The 13883-nt window shown below is 43.5% G+C and overlaps 1 protein-coding gene across 3 annotated transcripts in view; it reads left to right on the top strand.

Annotated features, from left to right (window-relative positions):
• Positions 1-13883, top strand: part of LATS2 (large tumor suppressor kinase 2) — a 78376-nt gene that overhangs the window by 43391 nt on the left and 21102 nt on the right. For all 3 annotated transcript variants that reach the window (XM_056561728.1, XM_056561729.1, XM_056561730.1), the window contains 2 exons: positions 685-817; positions 2780-4278. In XM_056561728.1, the coding sequence (XP_056417703.1) occupies positions 685-817; positions 2780-4278 (1632 nt within the window). The remainder of the gene's footprint in view (positions 1-684; positions 818-2779; positions 4279-13883) is intronic.

The raw sequence follows: 13883 nt of genomic DNA, 5'->3' as shown, positions 1-13883 counted from the left end.
ATCCATCGGACTAGGACACAATACATCAGATCAGCATGGGTGACAGCTGTTGCGCGCATGTATTGTGTCCTGATCCGATGGATATTATATTACCTACTGTTTGCACTGAAATAAAGAAGAATTTAACTTGCACTGTAATGGTGAGTGCTGCCTATTTCTTCTTCAATGCATTTATAAGGGACACTTTGTACTCTGGGGTAAGAGCACCCAAATAACATTGCGGGAATAAGGCCCGAAGAGGAAACTGCTCATTAGCCGAAGCTTCCGGCATTTGTTTAACCAGATGTGGATTGGGGCTTTGTGCCGGCCGCTGTGTCTCGCTATTGATCACTTGTGGCATTGTTGACCCTAGTGCTGGCAATGGACATGGCAACACAGAAGAGAGAAATACCGTAGAGGCATTTTATTGCAGCTGTTTGGTAGTGATCACATACTGGGCCATAACATTGTGGAAATTTCAGTCCATTTGCTGTAACACCATAAGGATGGTAAAATTCATACCATATTCAAGTAATTTGCGATCACTGCGCCGCATTTGTATTTACTTACACCTGTTGTTATATTATTGTATTTTTCAGTCAACCTACAACTCTCCTCATTCCCCATCTCAATATCTAACATTGTTAATTATAATAAATCAAAGACCAGTTATCATTGATCTTACCATGTTTTCTTTGCAAATAGGAAATGGCAATAAGAGCTTTGAAGCAGACCGGAAGTCGGAGCATTGAGGCTGCACTGGAATTTATCAGTAAGATGGGATATCTGGACCCCCGAAATGAGCAGATCGTCCAAGTGATCAAACAAACCTCACCAGGTAAAATTCCTTATTGATAATCGATTCACTTTTAAAATTCTGTCATAATTGTAATTATTTACTGATTCCTTATTAGGCCATGTTCGCACAGCAGAATTTCCCTGCGGAATTCCGCTAAAGAACTCTGTTGGAATTTCTGCCGAAATTTACTGCCTATTGATTTCAGTGGGATTCAGCAGTCCCATTCAGACAGTGGAATTTCTGCCGTGGAAATTCTGCTTTCCGCAAAAATATAAGACCAGTCTTATATTTAGCAGAATTTCGTGGCGGAATCCTATTGAAGTCAATAAGGCTTGAATTTTTGCAAAATTTTGTGTCCTGCAAACATAGAAATTCCACAATTCCATACAGCAAGCTTTGCTGAACGGAGTTTGTGCTGAATTGCGAATATTCCGACATGTGAACATAGCCTTAATTATTTACTAATCACATCGGGGGGGATTCATCAATCTATATAGAGTCATTTTAGGTGTATTTTCTTGCGCAAAATCTTGCGCAAGGATATGTCCTGTGTTCTTTTTGTACGTCTTTTTTGGTGGAACTTTTTCTAAAGATGTCACCCTTCAGGTGTACCGTAGAGCCGTTTTTCCTGTAGACAACTAACTGCGCTTTTTTTTTTGCGCAAAAAAAGGACGCAAGTGTCATTTTCTTGCGCAAATATACACCTGCTCCGAGCACACGTACAAGTCTGCCTTATATTTTTTTCAATAGCTGAGATGGGCTGGATTCTATTACTGCACATGATTCACAGAGACCCGTGCGCAAGTTTAGTAAATTTTGCGAAGGTAAATGACAAATACACGTAGCAGAAAGGGGTAAAAAAAAGCTCTACCATACACTGATGTTGATGAATCCCCCCCATCATGTTTATTGGCTACATAAGTAAACTACATTGGGATAGGGAAGTATCCAAACATACAGTATAGACCTTTTTAATAGGTCTGGAGCATATGCTTGGTGGCATTCTTCATGCGTAACAAAGCCTAAACGCAACATGAATAGAGCCCAAAAGTATAATTTAAAACTAAGTTTAAGGGATATTCAGAGTTAAAGGGGTTCTCCACCATAAGGTGATTTTAGTACGTACCTGGCAGACAGTAATGGACATGCTTAGGAGGGATCTGCTCTTGTTTTGGGGGTAAATGGCTATGTTGTGAGATTACCATAACACGGTGACTAGCTTTTTGTGAACTGGTATTTCCTGTCTGACTTTTCTTTTTTTTTTTTTTTTTTTTACTACAAATCCCATACTTCCATTTTCCTCCCTTTCACACATCAGCCACCCCACCCATTGAAACATAAATGAGCTTCATCCATTCAAAAGACCTGTGGTTTTCAATCAGGATGCCTACAGCTGTTGCATTAGTTGGAGATTGATCTCTCTCCACCATGCAATCCCTCCACCCACTGAAGCAGATAGGCTCCCTGTCATCAGCTGACTAGTGAGTCAGGTCTCGGCCGCATTGCAACTGAGACAACAGTCCTTTTGTATGCTGTTAAAAAATCACAGAAGAATTGTGAGAAAACGGTCACACACCGGTACAGACACTATATTATGAACTACACTAACTTTACAGCCCCTGTAACATAGTCAAATAAAAAAAAATCCTGGAATACCCCTTTAAATTACTTTATTCTATATCCACAGGATAGGGGGTAAATGTCAGAGAGCAGGATGTCCGACCACTTGGACCTATCCTATGGATAGTGGATAACTTGATTTAATTCAGAATTTGTTTTAATGGTCAAAGAGTGCAGGGGAGACCTGAAGAGTATCAGAATTGCTCAGCTGAGGTCCCAAATCAATATGAGTACCAAGAGTTCAAAATCTGAGTTGGTGCCTGGTGAAACTTACCCTATGGTTTTCTGTATGTAATCTACTAAGTTCAGAAGCATAATTTCAGTTGTGGTATGGTCATTTTTTCTATTAATGTGTTTTTGTGTGTCTTATTTTTTTTTAAGGGAAAGGTCCAGCTCCAAATAATGTTCTTCATCGGTCAAGCTTTGAAGGACCAAGTGAGCCTTTTCCACCCTATCACCCCATGAATAATGCAGCCTATGATGGGCCTAGCTTTCCTGTAGAAGGTGGCAATGTTCTCAACGATGTTCCACGGCAATACATGGACTATTTGCTTTCTGCACCCCAGCCAGGAGCAATGAATGGACCATCTTCAAGACCTACAGCACATACTAGTACTGGAAGTCATCAACACCAACAGAAGGCCTATGCTACTAGTGTAGAGTCTGTTACAATGAATTATAGTATTACGAACCAGGGTCTACCGATGCAGCCTCCACATACATCAAACAGCCCTCACTATGCCCGTCAGCATCTTATAGTACAGGGTGAGCCGATGGGTTATGGGGTGCAAAGAACCCCATCATTTCAAAACAAAATGCAGCAAGATGGTGGCTATGTAAATATACAGAACAAAGGACCAGTGGCACAAAACAGCCCAGGCCATACATTTCAACAAGCACCAGCTGGTTTGTACATGCCACACCCTCACCACAAGCAGTCAAGTCCTTCTCACCAAATGCTTGTCATGTCTAGGGGGTCTCCTTATACAAATGATTTTCCTGACACGCCACAGAACCTCTTGAATCCAACACAAACTAGCATGAATATGGAACTGTATGATATGGGAAGTGTGTGTCAATGGCAAAATTCACAGTCACGCCGTGATTCTCTACAAGGTCCTGTAATGGAGTCTTCAGCTCGGCAACATGTCCCCTTTAGACCAGAGTCCCAGGTACCGAGCCGCACAAACTCCTTCAATAACCACCAGCAACAAAAGCAGGTGCAGATGTGGCAAACGCCTCAAAACAAAGCAGATACTTCTATGGCCTCCCCTACCATCACGGCTGTGACAGCTGCTCACATACTTCAGCCAGTCAAGAGTATGAGGGTGATGAGGCCAGAACCTCAGACTGCGGTAGGCCCTTCTCATCCTGCCTGGTTAGCTGCACAAACAACGGTTTCTGACAATCTAGAGAAGATTGAGCCTCATCCATTATCTGTCAGTGGTCCAGGTGCATATGGGATGGATGGGGATTATAACAGTCAAGATATGCGATTTCCACCACCGCCTTACCCAAAACACCTTCTGCACTCGGAACAACATGAATTAAACTCCATATGTAAGGGAGTAGAACAGAATCTGCGGGTTGTGGACAACGCAACGAGTAATCCAATGGAGGAAGTAAGCGGTGACGTAAAACAGGAAAAAGCAAGTAAATCTTCCAAAACCAGTAAACCTGGGAAAGATAAAAAGCAAATACAAACCTCCCCTGTTCCAGTGCGTAAAAACAGCAGAGATGAGGAAAAGAGGGAATCCAGAATCAAGAGCTACTCACCATTTGCCTTCAAGTTCTACATGGAACAGCATGTGGAGAATGTTCTCAAAACCTACCAGCAGAAGATCAACAGACGGTTACAGCTGGAGCAAGAGATGGCTGAGGTAAATGTCTCTGCTTTCTGGATGATTTTTAATAGTTAAAGGGGTACATCACGGTCACTCCCCGCTCTTGATCTCACGGCCATGCCCCCTCAATGCAAGTTTTTTTTTTTTTTTTCCCGCATATCAGGCTGTTTGAGGGCTCATTTTTTGCGCCATAATCTGTTTTTCGTATCGGTACCATTTTGGTATTGATCTGACTTTTTAATCGCTTTTAACTTTTTTTTCTGGGATATTATAAAAATTGCAATTCTGTGGTTTGGTATTTTTTTTTTTACATTTACCGTACAGGATACATAATGTAATATTTTAATAGGTCGTACATTTACCAAATATGTTTATTTCTATTATGTTTGCATGTTTTTATATAGGAAAAGGGGTTAATGTGTGTCTTTTAAACTTTTATTAAAACTTTTTTTTTTTCACTTTATTAGACTTTTAGGAGGACTCATTAGATTACAGATTAATAGATTCTATTGAACTCCTTGATCTGTTTGCTCTGTGATCCATTGATAGAGCCTAGTCCAGCCAGGATCTATCAATGACAGAGCTACGGGACGGCAGGGAACAGAGGTAAGTCCTCCGGCTACCTCTATAGTGGATCGCCCCCCCTGCGATCACTCTGTGTGGGGGGGGGGGGGGGGGCGATCCACACCACTAGCCCACCAGGGAGCATTCACATGTCCCTTTAGACCCCGCTGTCAGCTTTGACAGCGGCGATCTAAAAGGTTAATAGCCAGCCGCGGCAATCGCCGCATGCTGGCTATTAGCGGCCCCCAGCTACTGAAAACAGCGGGCAGGAGTCGGGAGCCTGCTCCATACAGACTGCTGAGCGCTGCATACTGGCTATTAGCGGCGGTGTGAGGTGGAAACTTGCGTCCCGTGCAGACTTGCGTCCGCTCCTACCCTCAGCTCTCCGAAGCTAGAGCTGTGCGGAGCGAAGGCAGAGGATGCAGGTCTGTTCGGAGGACGCAAGTTTCCACAGCCGGGGGCTGCAGAGTACGGCGCGGGCACGAGTCTGGAGCCCGCTCCACACAGACTGCAGTGTGCCGCATCGCATGTCAGGTCTGGCCCTGCTTGCCCGAACCCGGGCTAAGGGACGGAAAAATTCACCTGCCCGGCGCCCGGAACTGCATGTCCCGGGCGTCGGGCGATAGGAATTCCACATCCCTGCTACTAGTGGGGCTACAAAAACATTAAACTTTAGAAAGGGGAGGTAATACTTCAGTAATAAGAGTACACAAGCAAAAAGGGAAATTTTTAAGATGTTGAAAATGTGTTAGAAATAGGAAAAAATCTATGTGATTAACCAAAAGAGTTAGGGATGAGCTATAAGAAAGGGGAAGCATTTAGATTACTGAAACAAAAAGTTTGAGAAGCAAAATAAATTATGTATGAAACAAATAAAACTAAGAGAGAGCAATTGCAACAGAAAGTAAACAGAACCAAAAAATATTCTTCACCTACATAAATAATCAGATACTTAAAACTGATAATGTTGGCCTCTAAGAAATAATCTGGGTGTAATGGTAGAGGAAGAGGAGCAAAATGCCTCAGATGACATGGGAAAGGGATAATGTAACAGTACTAAACTGGGTTAGGTGATCACCACAGAGGAGGATATCCTAATATTACAGAGGGATCTGGGGGAAGCTGGAGGCTTGGGCACAGACATGGTAAATGAAGTTTAATGTGGATAAATGTACGGTAATGCACTAGGGCCATAAAAACAAAATGTACCTAGAGATGTGCTGAATAATAAAACATTTGGGAAAACTGCTACCAAAAAGGACTTTGCGATACTGGGGACAGTAAACTCCACTTTAGTGACCAGTGCCAGGCAGTTGCTGTAAAGGCTAACAAAGTCTTGGAAGGTATGAAGAGAGGGATTGTGAGTCGTGACAAGGACATAGTTTTGCTCTGTATAAATCATTAGTCAGACCACATGTGGAGTATTGTGTCCAATTTTGGGCACTTGTATATAAGAAGCACATGACTGAACTGGAGAGAGTGTTGAGGAGGACAACACGGATAATTGGTGGTAGGGGAGGATTACAGACCAAGACGGGTTATCAAGCTTGGGGTTATTTAGTTTAGAGAGAAAACGTCTTAGGGGCTATCTGATCACAATGTACAAATATATGAGTGGACAGTACACAGATCTTTCTACTGATCTTTTTATACCTAGGCCGGTAACTATGACAACAGGGATCCGCTACGTCTAGAGGAAAGAAGGTTTTACCATCATCACAGACAGAGATTCTTTACTGTAAGAGCAGTGAGACTATGGAACTCTCTGCCACATGATGTTGTGATGTCTGACTCTATAAACAAATTCAAATGTTTTTCTGGAGAAATATAATATTACAGGTTATGGATACTAAATTTATGGGGATAGAACGTTGATCCAGGGATTTATTAGCTTCATGGGTGGTTTTGCCTTTCCCTTAAGGGTTTTAGGTTGAACTTGGACTCTTGTGTTTTTATTTATTTATTTTTTTTAACCTTTATAAACTATGATAACGATGAGACCTGGTCTTTTATTTTTTGCGGTGAGTGGAATTTCTGCGGCAAAATGCCTGCTGCGGGAATTCCGCTGTCTGAATGGGACTGTGTAATACATTAAATGCATAAAATGATGGCGGAATTTCTGACTGAATTCTGTACGGAAATTCCGGCGTGTGAACATACCATTACACAACTTGTGCCACATTTAGACTCTTGGTAAGCCAAATAACAGTTTGGCTAAACTTAGACTAGACAGTCTTTATATACACCAGATGTATCAGCCAGCCTGATACACTTTTGATAAATCTGGCACATTTATCTTTATAACGTTGTACTAAGAATTAGGCAAGTTTTGTAAATCTGGTCTATTGTATTTGAAATCTTCAACAAAAAACTGTGGATTTTTTGCAGATTTTATTACACCCCATTAAACTCCGATGGAAAACATTTATTTTTTTTTTTTAAATCAACTGGTGCCAGAAAGTTAAACAGATTTGTAAATGACTTCTATTACAAAATCTTTACCCTTCCAGTACTTTTTAGCAGCTGTATGCTACAGAGGAAATTATTTTCTTTTTCAATTTCTTATTTGTCTGGTCCGCACTGCTCTCTGCTGACACCTCTGTCCATGTCAGGAACTGTCCAGAGCAGGAGAAAAATACCCATAGCAAACCTATGCTGCTCTGGACAGTTCCTGACACGGACAGAGGTGTCAGCAGAGAGCACTGTGGACAAGAGAAAAAAGAAATTCAAAATGCAAAGAATTTCCTCTGTAGCATACAGCTGCTAATACGTACTGGAAGGGTAATGATTTTTTAACCTCTTAAGGACCCAGCCATTTTACACCTTAGGACCCGGCCATTTTTTGAACATCTGACCACTGTCACTTTAAACATTAATAACTCTGGGATGCTTTTAGTTATCAATCTGATTCCGAGATTGTTTTTTCGTGACATATTCTACTTTAACATAGTGGTAAAAAAAATTTGTAACTTGCATCCTTTCTTGGGGAAAAATTTGAAAATTTTATGAAAAATTTGAAAATTTTGCATTTTTCTAACTTTGAAGCTCTCTGTTTGTAAGGAAAATGGATATTCAAAATATTTAAATTTTTTTTTCACATATACAATATGTCTACTTTGTGTTTGCATCATAAAATTGACAAGTTTTTACTTTTGGAAGACACCAGAGGGCTTCAAAGTTCAGCAGCAATTTCCAATTTTTCACAAAATTTTTAAACTCACTATTTTTCAGGGACCAGTTCAGGTTTGAAGTGGATTTGAAGGGTCTTCATCTTAGAAATACCCCACAAATGACCCCATTATAAAAACTGCACCCCCCAAAGTATACAAAATGATATTCGGTCAGCCTTTTAACCCTTTACGTGTTTCACAGGAATAGCAGGAAAGTGAAGGAGAAAATTCACAATCTTCATTTTTTACACTTGCATGTTCTTGTAGACCCAATTTTTGAATTTTTACGAGGGGTAAAAGGAGAAAATGTATACTTGTATTTGTAGCCCAATTTATCTCGAGTAAGCACATACCTCATATGTCTATGTAAAGTGTTCGGTGGGCGCAGTAGAGGGCTCAGAACCGAAGGAGTGACAAGGGGATTTTGGAGAGTACGTTTTTCTGAAATGGTTTTTGGGGGGCATGTTGCATTTAGGAAGCCCCTATGGTGCCAGGACAGCAAAAAATACCCACATGGCATACCATTTTGGAAACTAGACCCCTTGAGGAACGTAACAAGGAATAAAGTGAGCCTTAATACCCCACATGTTTCACGACTTTTGCATATGTAAAAAAATAAAATAAAATTTCACTAAAATGTGTGATTCCCCCCAAATTTCACATTTTTGCAAGGGTTAATAGCAGAAAATACCCCCCAAAATTTGTAACCCCATCTCTTCTGAGTATGGAGGTACCCCATAAGTTGACCTGAAGTGCACTACGGGCGAACTACAATGCTCAGAAGAGAAGGAGTCATATTTGGCTTTTTGAGAGCAAATTTTGCTCGGGGGCATGTCCCATATAGGAAGCCCCTATGGTGCCAGGACAGCAAAAAATACCCACATGGCATACCATTTTGGAAACTAGACCCCTTGAGGAACGTAACAAGGAATAAAGTGAGCCTTAATACCACACACGGGTTTCACGACTTTTGCATACGTAAAAAAAAAAAAAAATTTTTCATTAATATGGGTGTTTCCCCCCAAATTTCACATTTTTGCAAGGGTTAATAGCAAAAAATACCCCCCAAAATTTGAAACCCCATCTCTTCTGAGTATGGAGGTACCCCATAAGTTGACCTGAAGTGCACTACGAGCGAACTACAATGCTCGGAAGAGAAGGAGTCATATTTGGCTTTTTGAGAGCAAATTTTGCTCGGGGGGCACTTCGCATTTAGGAAGCCCCAATGGTGCCAGGACAGCAAAATAACCCCCACATGGCATACCATTTTGGAAAATAGACCCCTTGAGGAAGGTAACAAGGGGTACAGTGAGCATTTACCCCCCACTGGTGTCTGTCAGATCTTTGGAACAGTGGTCTGTACAACATTTTTAATTTGCACAGCCCACTGTTCCAAAGATCCGTCAGACACCAGTGGGGGGTAAATTCTCACTGCACCCCTCATTACATTCCGTGAGGGGTGTAGTTTCCGAAATGGGGTCACATGTGGGGTTTAGTTTTTTTTGCGTTTGTCAAAACCGCTGTAACAATCAGCCACCCCTGTGCAAATCACCTCAAATGTACATGGCGCACTCTCCCTTCTGGGCCTTGTTGTGCGCCCCCAGAGCACTTTGCGCTCACATATGGGGTATCTCCGTAGTCGGGAGAAATTGCGTTACAAATTTTGGGGGGCTTTTTTCCCCTTTACCTCTTGTCAAAATGAAAAGTATAGGGCAACACCAGCATGTTAGTGTAAAAAATTTATTTTTTTACACTAACATGCTGGTGTAGACCCCAACTTCACCTTTTCATAAGGGGTTAAAGGAGAAAAAGACCCCCAAAATTTGTTAGGCAATTTCTCCCGAGTACGGCGATACCCCATATGTGACCCTAAACTGTTGCCTTGAAATACGACAGGGCTCCAAAGTGAGAGCGCCATGCGCATTTGAGGCCTGAATTAGGGATTTGCATAGTGGTGGACATAGGGGTATTCTATGCCAGTGACTCCCAAACAGGGTGCCTCCAGCTGTTGCAAAACTCCCAGCATGCTTGGACAGTCAACGGCTGTCCGGCAATACTGGGAGTTGTTGTTTTGCAACAGCTGGAGGTTCCATTTTGGAAACAGTAGCGTACCAGACGTTTTTCATTTTTATTGGGGAGGGGAGGGGGGCTGTGTAGGGGTATGTGTATATGTAGTGTTTTTTACTTTTTATTTTATTTTGTGTTAGTGTAGTGTAGTGTTTTTAGGGTACAGTCACACGGGCGGGGGGTTACAGCGAGTTTGAGCTGCCGCGCAAAATTTGCTGCATCGCAAACTTGCAGCCTGATACTCACTGTAAGCCCCCTGCCCATGTGAATGTATCCTGTACATTCACGGGGGGGGGGGGGGGCCTCCAGCTGTTGCAAAACTACAACTCCTAGCATGCACAGTCTATCAGTGCATGCTGGTAGTTATAGTTTTGCAACAGCTGGAGGCACACGGGTTGGGAAACACTGAGTTAGGAAACAGACAATGTTTCCCAACCAGTGTGCCACCAGTTGTTGCAAAACCACAACTCTCAGCATTCTCAAACATGCTGGGAGTAGTAGTTCGACAACATCTTTACAGCCAGATGTTGCCGAACTACAACTCCCAGCATGCTTGGAGTTGTAGTTTTGCAACATCTGGAGGACTACAGTTTGCAGACCACTAATACAGTGGTTCCCAATCTGTGCCCTTCCAGATGTTGCAAAACTACAACCCCCAGTATGCCAAAACTGTCCAGGCATGCTGGGAGTTGTAGTTCTGCAACATCTGAAGGGCCAGATGTTACAGAACTACAACTCCCAGCATGCCTGGACAGTAAGGGCATGCTGAGGATGTGTAGTTTTGCAACATCTGGAAGGGCACAGTGGTCTCCAAACTGTGGACCTCCAGATGTTGCAAAACTACAACTCCCAGCATGCCCAGACGCCAATGGCTGTCTGGGCATGCTGGGAGTTGTAGTTTACAGGGTCCCAATACAGCAATGCATGTCGCTTTACGGCGACGTGCATTGCTGTAAAGGGCCCGACCGCGGCTGAAGATCTACTCACCTGTCGCCGCCGCCGCCGTCTTCCTCGCCGGGATCCGGGTGTTCAGGGACGAGGTAAGTACCGGGGCCGGGCCCCAGCACTCCCCCGTCCCCCGCTGCGTCCTCCGGTCTTCCTCCCGTCCTCTCCGGACTTTCAGGGGCCGGGCAGGGCGGGAGGAAGTAACCGCCCCCCCTCCTGCGATTGGTCGGTTAACTAACCGACAGATCGCAGGGGGATCGGAGGAGGTGGCAGGCTTGCCACCTCGCTCCTATACGTTAGCATGGTCCTGGCTGTCTGTGACAGCCGGGATCATGCGAAATTACCGGGCGGTCGGGTCCCAGAGACCCGATCAGCCCGGTATCGCCGCAGATCGCAAGGGCGATTTCCCTTGCGATTTGCGGCGATCGCCGACATGGGGGGCCTACATGGCCCCCCTCAGCGTTTGCCCTGGATCCCTGCTGAAGGATTTCAGCAGGCATCCAGTTCCGATCTCTGCCCGGCGCGCGGCAGAGACCGGAAAACGCCAGGGCGTACTAGTACGCCCTGGGTCCTTAAGGCCCAGGGTGTGAGGGCGTATCCATACGCCCTGGGTCCTTAAGAGGTTAATAGAAGTCATTTACAAATCTGTTTGACTTTCTGGCATCAGTTCATTTAAAAAAAAAAAAGTTTTCCACCGGAGTACCCCTTTAATTGACAAACTGTATGCAGGACACATTTTGTCCAGATTTTCAGTGGAATCTTTCTTTTTTTTTGTTGGTGTGGATGACGTTTAAAACTCTTTTTTTTTTTTTTTATTTAATTAAATTTAAATGACAATTTATGCAAATAGATCTGCAGTGGGAAAATGCGCAGTGTGTCCGCCCTGTGTGTACATACTCACTAGAGACCTGGCTTTGCACTTGTGACTAGAGATGAGCGAACTGACGGTAAATTCGATTCGTCACGAACTTCTCGGCTCGGCAGTTGATGCCTTATCCTGCATAAATGAGTTCAGCTTTCAGGTGCTCCAGTGGGCTGGAAAAGGTGGATAAAGTCCTAGGAGACTCTTTCCTAGGACTGTATCCACCTTTTCCAGCCCACGGGAGCGCCTGAAAGCTGAACTAATTTACGCAGGATAAGTCATCAACTGCCGAGCCGAGAAGTTCGTGACGAATCGAATTTACAGTCCTAGGAGAATCTTTCCTAGGACTGTATCCACCTTTTCCAGCCCACGGGAGCACCTGAAAGCTGAACTCATTTATGCAGGATAAGTCATCAACTGCCGAGCCGAGAAGTTCGTGACGAATCGAATTTACCGTCAGTTCGCTCATCTCTACTGGTGACAATAGCGTGTAGGTAAGAATAATTTGAATACATTAGAACACTGTTTCCCAACCAGGGTACCTCCAGCTGTTGCAAAACTACAACTCCCAGCATGCCCGGACAGCCTTTGGCTGTCCGGGCATGCTGGGAGTTGTAGTTTTGCAACAGCTGGAGGCACCCTGGTTGGGAAACACTGCATTGGAATATGCGGTTAGAGTGCAGACAGTTGGATGGGTAATAAGAGCTGGTGTCACATTCCCTGTATCAGACATATAGACAGCTCACAGGCTCCGCTCAAAAATAAATCCCAGATTAGATGAAGCGCTCACTTATTTCCTATCTTTAGAGAGCTTTTAATGAAACCTTTATTTAGAGATTGTTTAATTGTGACTGTGGATGTGACAGCTGGACACGGAGAACTGGCTATTTTCGATTCAAGGAGTTTTCCTTCTGTCTCCAGTGTATAAAATTCATGAAATGTTCCCTTCAGTGCTGCGTGGATATACCAGACACTAGGGGAGATTTATCAAAACCTGTGTAGAGGAAGAGTGGTGCAGTTGCCCATAGCAACCAATCAGATCGCTTCTTTCACTTTCAAACAGGCCTCTGCAAAATGAAAGAAGCAATCTGATTGGTTGCTATGGGCAGCTGATCAACTTTTACTCTGCACAGGTTTTGATAAATCTCCCCCAGCGGTATAGAGAGGCGAGGTGTCCTAGAAGAAGTATTCCCTATAATCAGTATAGTTGTGGATAGAGATGAGCGAACTTACAGTAAATTCGATTCGTCACAAACTTCTCAGCTCGGCGGTTGCTGACTTTTCCTGCATAAATTAGTTCAGCCTTCAGGTGCTCCGGTGAGCTGGAAAAGGTGGATACAGTCCTAGGAAAGAGTCTCCTAGGACTGTATCCACCTTTTCCAGCCCACCGGAGCACCGGAAAGCTGAACTAATTTATGCAGGAAAAGTTATCAACTGCCGAGCCGAGAAGTTCGTGACGAATCGAATTTACTGTAAGTTCGCTCATCTCTAGTTGTGGACATTGATAAAAACTTGTGCAAAGGAAAAGTTGACCGGTTGCCCATAGCAACCAATCAGATCGCTTCTTTCATTTTGCAGAGGCCTGTTTGAAAGTGAAAGAAGCGAGCTGATTGGTTGCTATGGGCAACTGGGCAACTTTTCCCTCAAGACAGGTTTTGATGAATCTCCCCCTGTATGTGTACACAATGGGGGAGATTTATCAAAACCTGTGCAGAGGAAGAGTGGTGCAGTTGCCCATAGCAACCAATCAGAGTGCTTCTTTCATTTTCCACAGGCCTCTTTAGAGGCCTGTGGAAAATGAAAGAAGCAATCTGATTGGTTGCTATGGGCAACTGCACCACTCTTCCTCTGCACAGGTTTTGATAAATCTCCCCCAATGGCCCTTATTTACTAAGAGTGTTGTGTAGGTTTCTTTGTGGGTTTTAATTCCCTACAATTTATTTCCCACGGTATTTACTAAGGTTTCCCTACATTTTCCACTTTCCCTACACTTGGCTTTTTTTTTTTTTTTTACACATTCCCTGATCTGTAGG

This window comes from Hyla sarda, chromosome 2, assembly GCF_029499605.1.
Source record: "Hyla sarda isolate aHylSar1 chromosome 2, aHylSar1.hap1, whole genome shotgun sequence".
Classification (NCBI taxonomy): Eukaryota; Metazoa; Chordata; class Amphibia; order Anura; family Hylidae; genus Hyla; species Hyla sarda.
The sequence above is the reverse complement of the archived record's forward strand: the minus strand, read 5'-3'. Positions and strand labels throughout refer to the sequence as shown.